The sequence below is a fragment of the Pocillopora damicornis genome, chromosome 6, assembly GCF_964200805.1.
Source record: "Pocillopora damicornis chromosome 6, jaPocDami1.2, whole genome shotgun sequence".
Taxonomy (NCBI): Eukaryota; Metazoa; Cnidaria; class Anthozoa; order Scleractinia; family Pocilloporidae; genus Pocillopora; species Pocillopora damicornis.
In genome coordinates, this window is record NC_142675.1 from 24,491,057 (window position 1) to 24,508,787 (window position 17,731).

The 17,731-nt window shown below is 37.1% G+C and overlaps 2 protein-coding genes across 3 annotated transcripts; one reads left to right on the forward strand and one right to left on the reverse strand.

Annotated features, from left to right (window-relative positions):
• Positions 1 to 587: 587 nt before the first annotated feature.
• Positions 588 to 7,145, reverse strand: LOC113676191 (ferroptosis suppressor protein 1). The gene is made up of 6 exons (XM_027192814.2): positions 7,027 to 7,145; positions 4,608 to 5,001; positions 3,839 to 3,903; positions 3,245 to 3,475; positions 2,785 to 3,055; positions 588 to 2,439 (listed from the first exon to the last, which is right to left on the reverse strand). The coding sequence occupies exons 2-6, from the start codon at positions 4,966 to 4,968 to the stop codon at positions 2,216 to 2,218; spliced, it is 1,152 nt and encodes a 383-aa protein (XP_027048615.2). The 5' UTR covers positions 4,969 to 5,001; positions 7,027 to 7,145; the 3' UTR covers positions 588 to 2,215.
• Positions 7,146 to 7,168: 23 nt separating this feature from the next.
• On the forward strand, positions 7,169 to 17,591 carry LOC113676189 (uncharacterized). 2 transcript variants are annotated; one of them, XM_027192811.2, is made up of 15 exons: positions 7,169 to 7,267; positions 7,974 to 8,059; positions 8,167 to 8,224; positions 8,616 to 8,657; positions 8,775 to 8,849; positions 9,265 to 9,422; positions 9,906 to 10,010; positions 10,508 to 11,379; positions 12,048 to 12,303; positions 12,473 to 14,129; positions 14,833 to 14,915; positions 15,352 to 15,431; positions 15,778 to 15,876; positions 16,235 to 16,300; positions 16,659 to 17,591. In XM_027192811.2, exons 2-15 carry the CDS (start codon positions 7,999 to 8,001, stop codon positions 16,722 to 16,724), a joined length of 3,678 nt encoding a protein of 1,225 aa, XP_027048612.2. In that variant the 5' UTR covers positions 7,169 to 7,267; positions 7,974 to 7,998; the 3' UTR covers positions 16,725 to 17,591. The 2 variants fall into 2 exon arrangements, with proteins under 2 accessions (XP_027048612.2, XP_027048613.2); XM_027192812.2 differs by lacking the exon at positions 8,616 to 8,657.
• The last annotated feature ends 140 nt before the right edge of the window (positions 17,592 to 17,731 follow it).

A 17,731-nucleotide genomic window follows, 5' to 3' on the forward strand; every position in this document is an offset into this window, starting at 1 on the left:
CTTTTGAGGTATGAGTCCAAGGCTTTGTCAATCTTCAGTGCTTAAATAACAAAGCCTTTGTTGGGAGATAATTTAGAGGAAACACACGTTATATTGAGTTTTCACGATATTCAATTCTTTTTACTCGTGATCACTACATCCCAGCAGTACACAACATAGTAGACTCTCCGTCTTCCGTTTACACAAAGCGTGTACTAGTTGAGTGTCGAAAGCATTCTAGGATTGCATTGATTTTACTTTTATTACATTTATCACTTTCCTCTGATATTGGTTTCGAAAAACCACGTCACCTTCTAAACCAATCAGAAGTAAGACGAACACTAATCTGGAACCGGCCATACTCGAACGCTTCGAAACTCTCAACCTCTGATTTCTCACCCAGATTCTCTGCCGAGCTAAAGCGCATTTATAAAGCAACGTATGTAGCTTGAATATAGCCCAACAAGAGAGTTAAACATGCTTCGGATGAAGAAGTGAAAATTCACGATACTTTGAGTAGCAGCTCCTTAAGATGGAAAGAAAGGGTTGGCAATGATCTACAAATGCACTAGCATGCCCAGAAATTACAGCTTGAGGCAATCAACGTGTTACATGTACAGAATCGTTTATTACCTCTATCAGGATTCTACTTGGATGCCCAGAAATAACATCTTACAATTAGATCTTAAGGTAATCAGTGGGTTGCATTTACAGAATCGTTTATTACTGCTATCAGGATTCAATTCTTTGCAAATAAAAACTTCTGTACAGTCCCTGCCCACTTCCCTACCCCCTACCCCATGGGAAAATCTACTTCAGCTACTTCTGATAACTAGGACACATACCCAGACCCCTTCGGATCTTAAGTCCAACACACTGAACATCAAGTAACTGTGTCTCACTAAGGAGAAGAAATTTGACAATAAATAACTTGAGGAATTTTCAATTTAGGGTAAAAAGAAACCGTAAAAATGACTAAGTCATTTGTGATCTGACAAAACTAGCATAATCCTCTCAACCATTCAGAAGCAGAACTAAAACCAACTGCCTCTTTCTCACTTGCATTTTTATGAATAGAAGGCATTAACATTCTCTTAATCAGATTTTTCCATCAGTTCCTGGAGACATTTGTTTTCCTTCTAACTGGCCATTGCAATTAAATATGTTTTTTTCTGTTTTACCAAACTAAAGTGAAAAGCACTCAAAAATAGTAAAAAATAAATATTACTATGTGCGGGCTCTAGCTATTCAAAATAAATAAAAGGTGCCTTCCCACTTCATATTAACAAGTGCTTAGCTTATAAATCACACTGTGCAGTTCATTATTAAAACAGGACCACCAACAGTTCCTAAAATGTCTGCTCTTGAACAGTAACATGGATTATGTTTGAGGCAGCAATCCAAAACAAAATTAGTGGACGCTTTGTGCCTGAATAATACACTACAGGCATCATCACAGAATACAGATATTTGTACCAAGTCATTGTTAAAATAGTCACCTCCTATTCTGCATTGCTTTTTTTAGCAGAAGGTCACAGGCAGTAAGGTGAGGAGGGGGAGGGGGGCAAATAGATTATGGTACTAAGGTCAAAAGGAATACAAATAACATAAAGTGGGGGTGAAAATGTCCATGCATGAACAACTTCACTGCTGATTGTAGCCTTTTGTGAAGCTGGGGACATGCTTCATTTCACTACTGCTGTAACTTTCTGTCTAAGGCAGAGGTGGTGTCACTCACACCCTTTACAAACCAATATCACTACTATAACTTTGTCTTAAAGGTACAAGTGGCGTCACTCATGCCCTTTAGCAACTGATATCACTATTAGCATCAAATGTACAGAGTTGAGACTTTTGCATGACTTGATCATATGACCCAGTCAATCATGGAAAATAGTTGAGGTACAAAACAGCACAAAATGAAAAGAGGTTGATGAATCAGTAAGACCTCCAATTTTGAAGTCTCATATTTAAATGCAAGATTTTTCTATCAATTTAGTGATACAATTAACAGCATTTGCTAAGATGAAAAAAAGTTGCTAGATGACTTCATGCATACAAATTTGTAACAAACGTCAAACTTTCAAACTTAGCTAAAATTTTGCACAGAAATGCTAGTGCCTTCTAAATTATTGCATACCATAGCAACCTTTCATGATCCACAAGGCTGTGATCAAGTCATGCAGGGGTCTTTTTATTTCAAGTGTCCATAATAGTTCACTGAAAGTTCAGCCATTCAATTAGATGGCATTTTCTGTTTCATTAACTTCCAGAAGCTTGGTGTCATGATGTCCTTCCCTTTGAACGACTTGGTTAAGAAACTCCCAGCCACCATTCCATTTGGGAGCTGTGTTGCTCCTCCATTCCGTCCAAGAGGCAGGGCCATGGCTGCATTACCAGGCTTGTATTCTTTTGGGCGTTTGCTTTCATTGAGCCGTTTGATATTTTCAGCAACTGCATCTGTAGACAAAATACCAATAAAAAGTAAGTTGTGATAAATACTGATGACAGTCATAAAACCTGCTAAATAGGTTTCCTTTAGGAGTGGGAGTGTCATGATCAATTTTGCATGCGAAATGTCTCTCCCTTGATTACTTTTTAACATTTTCATCAAAATCAATCAGAGATAGTTACCCCTTTTAAGACATATTTAAGGTAAATTACAAGGTCTCCAAAATGGTCATCTTGGACATTAATACTTTTCACAACAACAAATCCTTAAAGTTTTAACTGGAAAACAAAATCTGTACGATCATCATTTAGTTATCATTTATTACCATTTTTTTTTTTAAAGATCAAGCTTACCAGCATGCAGTTTTGCAGTGTACGCTAGTTTCAATTCAGGGGTGTTGTTACAATCTCCAATAGCAAACACATTTTCAATCTCTTCCACTTGAAGGAATCTGTCAACTTTAAGACTTCCATTCTTTTCCATCTTGTCTGAGAGTTTGGATTGGTAAGCAACTGAATTGACCTTGAGTCCAGTACAGCGGAATACTAGATCTGCAGGCACACTGGTTCCCTGGTCGGTAGTAAGTGTCACTGGCCCTGTAATCCATGGTTTGTCTGAATCAAACTGTAAATGAAAATCACTTTCATAAAGTTTTCAGTAAAAAGTAACTAAAATTCAATTTTAGTAGAGCTGAGGGGAGTGTAAAAATCAAGCACCAGAAGTAGTAGGAATATACAGAGACATTGACAAATTCCTCTGGAAACACATTTGGCCTAAAGTTTCCAAAATGATAGTTTTTGCAACTCAACTCACATTCAGGTCATCCATGTCAACTCTTTCCCCAAGGACTGTCTCCACTTTCAGAGCCTTCATTCCATCCTGAATCTTTTTAACAAACTTGCGTGACAATCTGTCATCCAGTATTTGCTCCCTGTTGTGCATTAGTGTAACTTTCTTGTCTGGGAAGTCTGAGGCTAATTCACCAACTAATTCTACTCCCACAGGACCACCACCAATCACAACAATTTTGTTACTCTTTGCCACCTGAAAATGCACAAACAAGATAAAGTGGCTCCCTTCTCTCACACCTTCTTTGTTGCACTGTCAAAAATTAATTTGCTGTTTTTCACCATGGTATAGACTGTTAAATAACAAAATTAAGACCTAAGTATTGAAGAAGTAATTACAGCCACTGTTATTGCCTTATTAAATGCCATTACCGGTACTTGTGTTTTAAATTACTGTCACATCTTAAGTGCATACAGTTGATCTTGAATAAGTGACTTTATAAATACAGGCCACCTATACTTCAAAATTGTCAAATAGACACAGGGTGACAGTTTCATCGCACTCTTTTGGAACAGAACCATAAAAGAGTATCATGAAGTTTTAGGTTCTGAAGTATACCTGGTCGGCGCAATCTCTGTAGAGCTTTTCAGCATCTTTCATGCTTGTTCCAAGGGGAACTTTACCTGTAAAAAGTGGAGGGAAAATTTTTTAGCGCTTCCTTTATTGCGATTGTTAAGATGTACAAAACAAATGAACTTTAGTGTTCTCCTAAAGAATTAGTAGACAAAGATATCATACTTTGTTGAATCAAATATACAATACTGTCGAACTAACAACAAAACTGTGAACATAACTGAAATTTCTAAAAATGTTTGGTAAGTTATGGCCATTTATAATGGAAATCAGGATACAAATGCAAACCACTGAACTACAAACAATATTGTTATCAGAAGTAACTGAAGTAGATTTTCCCATGGGGTAGGGGGTAAGGAAGTGGGCAGGGACTGTACAGAAGTTTTTATTTGCAAAGAATTGAATCCTGATAGTTTTTCATTTACTAAACTAATTGTCATTTAACACAAACTGAAGTAGAATTGGATTGATTAAAATGCCTTTCTTACTGGACAAACCTGCCTGAAATCTGACTATCCAAAATTTCCCTGTATCCAAAATTTCCATGTATCAGCCACATTTTTTTATGACATTGGATATCAAGATTGTGTCAATAGTTTTAAACAAAAAGCATGGCAGTGAGTATTTCAATCAGTATAGATCTCTCACTTTTATTTTCAGGTTAAAAATTATCTGCCAAATAAATACAATATACATCTGAGAGTAGCATCTGGAGCTTTGCAATTATACACCAACATGCTTAAATACACTTTACCTGGAAATGGTACAGATGAGCCACAAGCAAAGACAAGATAATCATAACTGATTTCTTCACTGCTAGCCAGTGTCACAGCCTTTCTTGAGATGTTGCAGCTCACCACACGATTCTTTACAAAGGACCCATGCTTTAAAACACCTTCATAAGGAATCAGAGTCTTGTTGACAAATGCAGGTTCAACAATACACCGTAATCCTGCCATGTTGTGATGGAAAGCATCTTTAGGATCAATGAGAATGACCTTGCAGTAGCTGTCCAAGTCTATCGCAAGCTTCACTCCAGCATAACCACCGCCTACTATCACCACCTGACAGCTGTGCTTTGGCGCTGATGATGACGAGGAAGAAGAATTCCCCATCACATATGCGTATAATGTGCACTCATATGGAACCTGAAAATGAATGGATCCATCAAATACTTTGTTTGTATGTGGGAACACACTACCAGGGGCTCATATCATGTCAAGACATCGCACAATCATGACAGCAATAATCACAACAGCGACACACATCAAAACATTGATGAGAAAGAGAACTCATCTCTATCTTCAGTTTACAATTTCTTCAAGAGCAAAATGTAATCAGAGTGTTAAATGATAGAAGATAACTTTTGAAAAGGACATAAAAAGATAATTTCCACTCAAAAAAAGTTCTAAGGATCACATCCTCAAAATACCTAATAAGTGATAATTTCATAAAATAATTTTTGAAACATACTTAATCTGGGAAAGTTTCTAGAGCTAATTAAACCAATATGCTCTGCCTCTATTAAGCTCATTTAATCGTTTATTTCTCTGTGATTTCATCCTTGATAGTTTGCGAGATCATTTCAAAAGACCAGACACACACCTGTTAAAACTGGGCTAAATTCAGGGAATTTTCAATTGTTGCATTCATTTTTGAGGTAAGAAAGTATTCTGCAGTCACTTCAGAAAAAGAAACAAACTTTCTTGTTGATTAACCCCTCAAGGAGAATGGTTTAAAGTTGAAATTCTCTGCCAAGAGCAGCTGGTTAAAAATGTTTATTCCTGCAAATTGCAGAATAAATAAAATATCCCCAGTTTTCCTAAACTTTACTCATGGAGAGCTTCAAAGAAAAGATACCATCTATTGAAAAACAGCACTCACAGCGTTGCACTTAATTGTAGGAGGCTCTTTTTAGCAATTGCATTTATTGTAAAGCTATTGAAAAAATGATTTATTTTAAATTAAATAAAATCCATCCTTATCACTGAAAGCTATTGAAATCACTCTTAAACACAGACTGCCACAAGTAAGCAACAGTCATTGAACAATTAACTGCTTTGATAAAAAATGTTTTGAATTCCAGCAAAGCTTTTGTCTTTTTTTATGTAGGTTATATACACCTGTATATTTAAATGAAACACACCAAAAGTTTTTGTGATTACAGTTTTCTAATCTTTACACCAGTTTCTTGCATTGTTTATGGATTCTTAAATTCAAAATGGCTGATATAAATGATAGGCTTCACTGGGTTGAAAAAAAGAAAATATGTGTTACATTTAAAATCTTCTAGCCCTGCTCAGTTGTCATTTAACTTGAATTGGCTGATAAATCAATAGATTAAAACCTATTACGTGATTTATACAAATAATTAAATCACTTCTGTACATATTTACCCAACTAATGCTGCGAAGAAATTTGAATTTGATTGGGTGATGAAACCTTTTAGCAGAAAAAAAGTCAAGTTCTCGTAATTGTCACAATTAAGTATCTAAGTTTAGTTCCTCCAAATCTTCCAATCTCCAAGAGGAAAAATACTTTGATCTTCTTTGAAGAAGCAACATCATATTATCAAAATGTTTGAGGTTGCCACCTACGCACCGAGGAATCCAAGAATAGACCTAGATTTACCAACACAAATAAGGCTGCATGCATAATTTATGACAAACGTACAATGTCTGTTGAAGAGAGACATTGAATATTGCTGACGAATGGCAAATGACATGACCAAAAAATGGGTAGAAATAGTGTTAGGAATTTTTTACCCTGAAGATTCCAAGTAAGCATTGATATAAGAGTAATAATAGCAGAAGGTGTGTGCATTATTAAATTGTATGCAAGTATGCATGAGACGCCCTCATGAAATCCAGACATTTCATTGGCAAAACCCGATCAACTGTAGTCTTGCTCACAAAATAAAAATAAAAAACTTATGTACTGTTGACCTGGATTTATACTTAGAACCCTCACAGAGCTTGGATTTCTTTTATCACATATAAAGCCACTAAAATTACAGGGAATAGCTTTCTTGAACCTCTTCTGATTTTGTGCCCGGTCATGGAAAAATAATAAAAACAATTTCATATGTGTGCACGGAGACTTGAACTGTTTCATCATCGGAAGGTATTGTTCGGTGGATAAGAACCATATCATCTACTTGATAAATTTCTTACCTTAAAAGCAGCGTCGAGTTATGTTTGGGCTCAATCGAACCACTAAATCTTCTCGGATGCTTCGTTCGCCTAAGAAAGCCTTAGAAGGATAAACTTGACAGCTCCTTTAAGTCGACGCTGAGCCCGCAAGGAAAATGCCTTTGTAAATAACAATAACGCACGCGTAATAACATGTGATGAATCAATATGGCGGACGGTTTGCCTTCGTTGATTGCCAATGGTAGTAACGCCTTATTTCTAGGTAATGTCACAATCTGTCACTTTACTTCTACGGTTGTTAAATGATATTGTGATTTCACGTCATTTTACCCTCATTGTGCTTCGTTGCAATGTTTCAAACGAATTCCATTCAAATTTGATTCACCCGCGGGCCAGAAACCAGCCATCGAAGATGTGGAGTGAAGGTTATTAACCTGTAACTTGGAGCTCTTATATCAGGCTCAGAATTTAACCCTTTATTGTTTGATTCTTCCAAGTAGAATTATTGATAACAGAAACACTAGAAATTTCGAGAATTTTGGCTTTAAAGGTCTTAAAAAGTTGAGTTTTGTTTTTGCGAAAACCTTCTCCGAAGTCGAAGAAGACAGCTGATCTTCATTGCTTTGTTCACATTATTTGTAATACCGAGGGGAAGTGAGCAACACGCGGATGAGTGCAATTATCGATGCTTCAAATTTTGTTATTTGCACGTACTGTTGGTATTGGAATTAAACTTGGAATAATACTGATTTTTCTACTCAAACGTTATTTAGATAGCGTAATTTCTTAACTTTTGTGATCAGCTGTAGACTGGAGAAAGGTTTTCTTCTGTGTTACTTTCGTATCTTTAGAAGATCAAGAGTTCTTTCGATTTTGCTCGGACTTTATTTGATTGAAAACATTATTTTTAAAAGGGGTCAGGAGATTTTAGATTTATATTTCTCTTGGTCAAATTTCGTGCTTGATAGGGATGGTCAAGATTTTTTAAAGGAAATGTGTGCAGAAATGATGGATGTTAGTCGAGATGAAGCCAAGCGGATTCTCAGGAGGCTTGGTAAGCTGAATTTGTATTTTTGGATTTTACTTTATATCTTTCCTGCACATTTGTATGATGCTTGACAAGTCAGACTATACTGAAACGACTTGAATACTTATTTTCAGAGCTAGAGGCATATTCATCCATTATCAGCGCTTTCAGGGCCCAGGGAGAGTTAAGTCGGTGAGTGTGGAAGTTATGTTTTAGCAATAATCAAGAATTGTGGAGTCAGGATTCAGATATGCATTTCTAATTTTTTCAGCTTTGAGAATTTGGTGCGAGTTAAACAATGGCTCCTTTTTATCTTTTGGGTCTCTTCTGACAATTCTGCTTAGTAATGTAATGATGTTGTTAGGAGAGATTTCTGATTGGTATCGTCAAGAGTGAAAGGGTTTGACTGCTATGAATAACTTACCTTGAACAATAATGTAGTCTTCCATTCATTCCATCCTTAATTTCAATATATCAAATTACCTTAAAATAAGCTGTTATTTTTTTTAACGTCTTGTAAATATAGTCTACACCTTTACCTTTTTCTCCATATTGAAATCCATCATTGACTGAATATTAACAGGGCTAAAAAGAAGATCTTGCAAGATCTTGGAACTCAGCTGAGGTAATGGTTTGAAAAGCTATATTGCAATTTTCTCTACATTTCTTACATATAGTTAACCACTGCAAAGTTAATTGTATTGTTTAAAACTCATGTGAAGATCTTTTTTTTTTCCAACAGTATTTCAACTGAGCGTCACAGGGCTGAAGTCCGAAGAGCCTACAGTGATGATAGACTTGGCATTGTGGCTGAGAGGTACAGAAATAATTAAGCACATTGTATCAAAATAAGTAATTCTGTCATGAGTTGCTATCCTTACAGGTAGGACAAATAGGCAGATAGTTCACAAAAATAAGTTTTTTAGGGCAAGACACTCGACTCTTTCAGTGAATCTCTTCACCCTGGAGTATAAAGGGATGTTGGTAAACTGTTAGCAAAACCTGACAAATTGCAGACGGTATTCTGCGATGGACAACATCTTGTTGAAGAGGAGAAACAATACTCTTAATTACTCATGGCCAAATTCTAGCAGTAACAGACTATTAGTCTGTCATCCTTATCGTTGTCTGATCTGTTACAGAATCAAGTTCCTTTGACAATTTTTAATAGATGTCCAACACCTACTGTTTTACCCACAATCTAGACACTTTTCTCTCTTATACTGTTCTAGTATTTATGGTGCAGGCAGCTGTGCAGAATGGGCAGCAGAGGGGAGAAGGCTTGTACCACTCATGCCACGCCTTGTTCCACAAACAGTGTTCAGCTCCTCAGCAACTGCTGCTGCAAATTCTGCAGCTGCAGCAAATGCTAAACTTCCTGTTTCATCAGGTAATGTAGGGGGTTAATCCACTCTGATTTTAAACCAAGCACAGTCTACTAAAGTCATCCAAAACAAAGTTTTTAAGAGAAACCCAAACAATAAGAATTTTGATTTATTTTGTCATTCCCAGAATATTGTTGATTTCTATCTAAAAGTGTGATCACTGTCATGGCTTTAGCCTGGTCAGTTACAATCAATGACAAAATTGTGAAAACATTGCCATCTGGAACCAATAATCTCAAATGAAAAAGGAAACTGATTCTATAATCAATTACTCTATGTCCTCCTCTTCTGATCGCTGTTGTTCGTAAATTATTTCTTGCTACTTTACTCAGGGCAGAGAGCTTAAATTCAGATTTATTCAGTTGTAAATACAATGTTTGCATATATATTGGGTATCAAATACCTTTTATTGCCATATCAGGTTCAGATTCTGATGATCTGCTTTACTGAATTCATTGAGTTGTATGGTTTTCATTTTTCTGTTTTAGCTAATAAAGCTGGTAGTAGTTCAAGTGCTTCTGTTAACACATCATCTTCACTGACAAGCCAGCAAAATAGTAAGACCACGGCAGCCGTAAAACAACCTCAGACAGGTATCCAAGATCTGCTGTACAATTCCTATCCAAGATCTGATTGTTAATTTTTGCCTTAAGCTGATACATATTTCCTTGTAAATTATTTACCAGAATTTGGTGTTACTCATCAATATAACAACTTCTACCTGATTAATTTGAGTATTCTCATTATCTGTTTACTAAATAAGGTATGTATATTATTGGGAGAAGTTGCATGTTCATCACTTCCAGGAGTTTAAGGGTTAAGAGATTTGGGAGATATATTAGGATATATACTCTAGCTGATAGGTACATCTATAGCCATTCCCATGACCTATTTGCCAGATGATGTCATGATATTCTGATACGCGCCCAGATTCTAATCACCTCTGGAAGTATTGTTGGTGGATGTAGAGATGCCAACTGATTGTTTTTCAAATTAATTGTATTTATTTCATTCCATAGGTGGAACTTCATGGATGTGGAGGAGGCCACTAGACTGTTTTTAAAATTTATCATTTTATTTTGTTCTATAGGTGGAACTCCATCAAATGATGCTGATGCTTATGATGATGATGATGGAAAGCCAAAGAGAAAAAGACGTTTAAGTGTGACGAGCCTCAACAAGCCAGTTACAAAAGTGACCATCCCCACCCCCTCCCTGGTGTCAAAAGCTTTCACCAAACAGACCACATCAGTGAGCACTATGACTAAGTCTGGTAAATCTCTTGGTCCAGCAGGGACAATCAAAGCTGTCCCACGTACCACAAATCTTCCTGCATCAGCAGCACAAGTAAAACTACTCACCAAGACAGTGGCAGTGTCCCAAACCAAGACAATCCTGAGCTATAAGGCAATGACATCGACAACATCATCACCTGCAAAAGTCCAAACAGCTGTGACACAGTCATCACCAAAGACTCAAACAAAAACTGCATCTGGAGTGCCTCCCAAGACAGTGCTTACTTCAAAAGCTCCATTGTCCACTGCAGTGAAGAATGTCTCAACAGGAGCTTCAAGTCCAGTAGCCACTGCGAGCCCTGCTGGACTGACACTCAAAACTGGTTTGACAGCAGCTCAGTTAGCAGCAAGACACAAAGTGAAACCTGCGGCTGCCAGATTCAAACCTCTTCCAGGAACTGTGAAGTTCAAGTCAGTCACACCAGCTACTATGGGAACCTGTTCCACAGTTACTATGGTAACACCCAGTCCTAGTTCTCAAGCCTCCTCTACCTTACCTGTGTCAAACACACAGCCAGTTGTCCGTGTCATTCATGTTCCAGGAACTGGAGGTGTTGGTGGGAGTAAACCTGTTGTTGTCATGACAACAGGTCTCAGTAAAACAACTGTCGCTGGTGTGGTTCCTGGAAGCAGTAGTCCTTCTAGTCTTACAAAGGCAACTTCTCAGGTAAGTAATAAATAGTCTTATTTACAATTTTTTCTCACCGGCCCAACATTTACAATAACAAACATTTCAACAAACAAGGAAGGATCATCTTCAAAGCAGTGACAACACATGATAATAGCTGCAGCTTAATGAAAATGAGATAATTTGTGTGGTACTCACTCATACAATGTACACCTGTAAGCATCCACACTGGTAAGATTTTCCCTTCAGATCTGCTTCCTTGTCAGTCAAACATGATTTCTTTTTTCCTGTTTTGAGGTTCTACTGTATGAATTTAACCCAGATTATAATTTGAATTTATATTAAATTTATACTCTCTGATAATTTTGCTCTTTGATGGGAGAAAGTAGGGCCCTGCTGGATGGGTTGAAAGGTTGAAAGTTCTGGGTGCAAGCCTTGGCTGGGTCACAGTGTTGTGTTCTTGGGTAGGATACTTTACTCTCACTCTGGCTCTCTGGACCAAAGGTTAAATTAAATTTATACCAAGGGAACTCCCAGGAGACCTCACAAAATGCTGGGTGTATAACTTGGAATGGAAGGGTATTTCATACAAGTGGAATATTAATACTCTTAGTGGTTTCACCTCATGGAAAATGGCTATAGCAGCCATGTTAGTCTAACCAATATGTGATATAATGTACGTTTTTTTATGTATGCTGTATTAATAGGTGGTAACTCAAAGCACCTCAGTGAACAAAGCAGTAGTCACAACTGCTGGTACAGTCACATCCCAAGCTCCATCAAAAACTCAAGTGTCTAGTGCTGTTACTCAGTCAGTTTCGTCAGCATCCAAAACAGTTGTTATGACAACCTTAGTAGGTGGTGCAAAGAGAGTGGTTCTGTCTGTGCCAGCCCCTTTACAACCTGGTTCCAATATCGTTCCATCCACATCCTCTCAGGGGCTAGTGATAACCAAGACACAAGGTAAGTATAATTGTTTTAGTCACTCAGCTGTGCCCCCTCCACAGGGATTGTTTCAGCCTTCTTAGCCAAAGCATTAAATCATGTAGCCTTCTGTAATAGATATATGTAATTAATGGTTGGTAAGTGTGGTTTTTTCTGTTATTCATTGCCTTCTCTGATATTTTATTAGGGATCCCTCTGACTTCCTCATCAGCCTCTCACTCTCAACCTGTTTCCAAGAAAGACGCCAAAACATCACCAGCATTAGCCACTGTCTGTCCTAAATCATCTCCAACACAGATCGCACCCAGTCTGACAACTGCAACTGTCACTACACAGGTGAGATCAAGACCCCTCCCTACTATTCTTCCTGCTCCTCCAAAACCATCAACTGTGGCTCCAACTGCTGTTTCCAATTCGGGCAACATTAGGAAGCTTCCAACTATCTTACCAGCACCAGTTAAGAATGTTCCAGCTGTTATTCCAACTGTTCTGGTTCCTGTGGCTACTGGAGTAACTGCTCACACTGCATCGCAGCTGCAGTCTTCAGTGCCAATAGCTGTAAATACAGCTGTCTCTCAGGGTGTAGCAGCTTCAGTTTTGCCTCCTGACAAAGAAGGGGAGCAGCCCTCCCCTGGAGTACCAGAAAGACAAGATTGTGGTCTTGATTCTACAGATCAGAGTAATGCAACCATTGAATCACAATGTTCAGACATAATGGAAAACTCTAAGACACATGTTGCAGTGAGCTCCAAATTGGCAGTGACAAATGAAAAAAACGTTGTGACTGAATGTGATAACAATACGTCATCAGAGGATGATTCTCTTCTAATCTGTTCTGAAACAATTGACAATGCAGGCTGCAACATACCTGAGGTACCATCAGCTGCGGAGTTTTTCAAAAATATTGCTGAAAGCACACCTGTTAAAAATCCAGCAGATAATGGTGCTGAGGAAATGTCACAAACTGTGGAAGACTGCCAAGAAGCAGCTGTAGATCCAGTATCTTTACAAGATGGTGGAGTCTCTCTCCTGGATATAGATGGATCAAATGTGCAGAAAGTACCAACTAAAGACATAGAGACAGCAGGAAATTATGCTAAGAAATCCATGGAAAATGTTACTGTTCAAAGATTGGATGATTCTAGTGGAATATCTGATTTAGTAAAAGATTGTTTACCTGGAAATATATATTCAGAGCCTTCACAAGTGGATAATGAGGATGAGAATTCTTTTAAATTTGACTTGGAGTCAGACGTTCAGTCATCACTTCAAGGTGTTCAGGAAGATGATCAGAATGTGACTGGGACATCTGCAGAGGATGGGCCTCCTGTGGAAAATGCCCTTCAAATAATTGCAAGCTTTGTGGAGAGCATGGAAGGAAGTTCATTTGAAAAACATGAAGAAGTAAAACATACAACAACAAATGATCATCAGCTTGATGATTCATCAGGATTTTTAAGTGAATTACCATCCTCTAGTCAGGAAACCCCCATTCTTGTTCCCAGTGCATTTACATCGGAGGAAAAAACAAAAGACGCAACTGAACCATCACCTACTGTGTCACACTCTGGAAAGGTCATTGATGAAGGACAAAGCCTGAGTGTTTTGTCACAATCTGAAGATGATAGTTGGGATGTTTCTGACGCACCCATTGATGTTTTGTCAACATCCACAAGTAGTTCTAACAGTATCCCTGAAAGCACATTGGAGCTTACAGAGAAGGAAATGAAAGCTCTTGAGGCTTTTGGTAGTGTTAGAACCAGTGGAAGGAAGAGGAAACCTCCATCATCCCTTGATGTGTCACCACCAAGACAAATTAGTGGCTGGGTGCGTGGTGCTCTCAGGTTTGTTAATTTTATCGGGTGGATCTGTTGATCACATAGACTATAAATCATCATATGTTCAAGGGAGTTCCATGATGATTTGGTAATCTACAAAGTAGGATAAAGAAGCATGCTACAGTAATGTTTTAAAATCTCATTTGCAATCCATCATCTGCTAGCTCGATTTTCTCTGTTAACTACTTCCTAGCTCTTTCGCATTTCTTTAGCTTCTCCTTTCCTTCTGAAGACAATTTTAAAAGCAAAAATGACCCAAAATAAATGATGACAGAGCTCCCTTAAACATTATCTTAAGTGGGGATTTCCAAAAAAGATGGTTACTGGCAGTCTACCAGCGCCTATGAGACCTCTTACAGGTACCACCATCTGTTTAGCCAGGAAGTAGGCTCTCATATTTTGGTTTTGCCTTATGGCCCCTTTGCCAAGTACAGCTGCCTGCTACACCATTGGCAGCTGCTTATGGAAAAGGTTACTGAAACCCTTATTTGAGTAATTTATCTATAAAAATGATTTATTCTAACAACTTTTTACTCTATCATGCTCTTGTGATATTGGTCAAATTTTGTCATCCAAGGTGCTTTCAGAGTCATCACAGTTTTTGAGATGGTTTTATGCATGATGAATTAGCCATTGGTCATATTGTAGTTACTGAGTGTTTCATTAGATATTGACTGATCCTGATAAAGCTATGGTGACATTTCCTCAGCGTCCTGCAGAAAGTTGCCAGCTATCGTGGCCAAGGAAGACGGAAAGGTGATTTCAGTGCTGCCACTTGGTTCCTCAAACCAGGTAAAGTAGACTGACAATAAGTAATAAATTAACTTGGCTAAAAAAGAGATCCCAAATGAATCATTTGTTCTTTGCAAAACTCACATGCAAATGATGAAGGAATACACTTTTGGACAGGGCCAAGCTTGGATGGGTTATGGAAACTTGTGATGTAATGAATTTTTAGTTGCATCCTACGTACAGTGAATTGTATTTGTCTTCTTAAATGTTTTTTCTCATCAGCTTGCCTCTGTTCATCCTTCAGCTTTTTTAATCATATAATGATAAGAACTATTAATGTTTATATAATGATTAAAACTGATATGTTTTCCTATGGTATTATTATCAGCATCTGAATGCCTTTTTGTCATACATTCCTCCTATGAATCAAGCTACTGTACATTGTGACTTAGCTGCGTTGTTGATGTTGATGTTGTTGTTGTTGTTATTTTTTTAGTGGACCCAGTTGATGCACCTGGCTACTACAAATTAATAAAAACTCCCATGGATTTTGGAACAGTTAGAGTGAAACTAGAGGTTAGTACCATTACCTGCTGTCTGTTGCAAGACTTTTTTTGCATGATTATATCTTATTGGCTCATGACAGATATTCTTTCTGTTAAAACTTCTTCTGCCATTCTGGAAGTGGTCAAATATTTGAATATAAAATGTTTATACACATTTTTTCATTAGAAGACAACAGTTTAAATAAATGTTATTATGTTTAATTTCATACTTAAGTGGTAAGTAAATGGTTTGAACCACCCCCCGCTAGGCACAGACGATGGTCAAATGCCTGTGGGTTGCTTAGAGGGGGGGGAAGGATGTTGAAGCTTTGAATTGATTACTGATGGTATAATAATATATGGTTGTGTTTTTCTAGTCTGGGAAATACCAGGAGTACAGTGAATTTCATTCTGATATGCTGCTGGTGAAGTCAAATTGTTTAAAATACAACCCTCCTGGCCATCATGTCCGACAGGTCAGTTGATTTCTGTCTTATTTCAGGCAAAAGAGGACTTTTTCCGTGATTGCATAGACTTAACTAAACTTAGGAAGGAAGGGAGAACTCAGGACATTTATGCAAACTGGTAACAGTTACTGTGTCAGGTTTGCAGAAGTTGCAAGAATTCTCTCGACTATCGTAGTGATTCATTGATTAGAGGTCATGTAAACATGGAAGAAACCCTCTATTCTATTAGTGTTTCTGGAATACCTCTTAAAAATATGTCCAAATCTAAATTGTTACAGCCTTGTTAACATGCTAAGTGTTACAGTTTTTCAAACATAACACAAAAATTTTAATTCTATTCTAAGTTACTTATAAATTCTCTTTGCAGGACTGTGAGGAAGTGTTCAGGTTTTATGAAGCAGAGTATGCAAAAATGTTAGAGAGATGGGAAAAGGTAACAGTTCTGTGAAATGTTTATGCATATTTTTTCAATGTAGAGTAACTTTATACATGTTAATGATGAATTGTGCATATTACCAAAGGGGTTGTCTTTGGATTGGCATTCTGAATGTAGGAAACATTTTTTTTCCTATCATGCATTGTCAAGTTGCAGAGGTTACAATGAACAATTCTGTGGGTATGCAGACATCTCTAGTATTCAACATACAAATTGTGCCTGTTAATTAAGAATGAAATAAAAAAATTGATATTTTCAGTAACGTAATTATATCCCTTTTTGTATTTAATTTTCAGTCCCATTTTAGTTAATCAATAAACACCATTCTGAACTGGGGAATTCATTTTATTTTCAGTGTCATGTATCTCCTGCTAAAAAACCAAGACAAGCATCAAAGACAGAATTACCTGGCAGCATGTAAAAGATGAATTGATCATTTTCCTCAAATCATCAAATGTTGTCTTAAAAAAACTTATGGAAGTTCCTGAATTGTTCATTTTACAAAGTCTAGCAGCAAATTGTTGTATATAAAATGTAATTTTATGACATACTTAACTCTGTGTATAAAATACTTTTTATGCCTTGTCTTGTTTAAGATGTACATTTGTTGAGTTTTCTGGTGGACATGATGCATTTAAAGGTTATGTTATATGGCTGTTAACTGATAATAAAAAAAAAGAGTATTCAGACAAAGGACTACCCAGTGTTGTCCACTCAGCCAGAAGTAGTAGTATTTGTCATTATGATTGTCAATAATGTGATTGATATCAGTGTAAGAGGGTTTTTCTATGTTGCCTCTCCAATTGTGTTTAGTTTGCATGTCAGTGAAATGTACAGTAATGCACCTTTTTAAATACTTCAGATTGTTGGTCTGCCCAATGTTTGCCATTTGTTAAGGCAAGTAAGTCTTCTTGCCCATGACAAAATTGGAGTGGCATTGATAAACACGTTTATTATGAAAAAGAGAGTAATTCATAGCCCATAACAAGTGCCTAGTGAAGGTTTTAAAGGAGGTTCTTTTAAAATTTTCTTTCAGTATCAGCAGAGATTTTTGACTGAACATTGATGCTACAGCATGTTATGTTACCTAGTTACACTGAGAAAGCAGGTAAAAGAGTCTTCCAAGTATTTTCAGGATGTTGTTGGCGCAAATTTCTTGAAATGTGCTCACTTATTGTAAGTTTCCTAAATTTTGTACATAATTTGCTGACTTATGACTTGAGGGGTTAGATGTGGGAAATCTTATTAAATAAATACAGAATTCTGTTTTGCACTGTTTAACCAGCAATGATTTTAGCAATGATGGTATGTGTTGTTGAATACAAACCGCTTCATGCAACTCATCAGCATGTTGGTGTGTTCAATGTAAAGGGAAACAAAAGAGCCAATGTTGAATGCTTTTCTGACATTTCATGTCTAAGCTTAGAG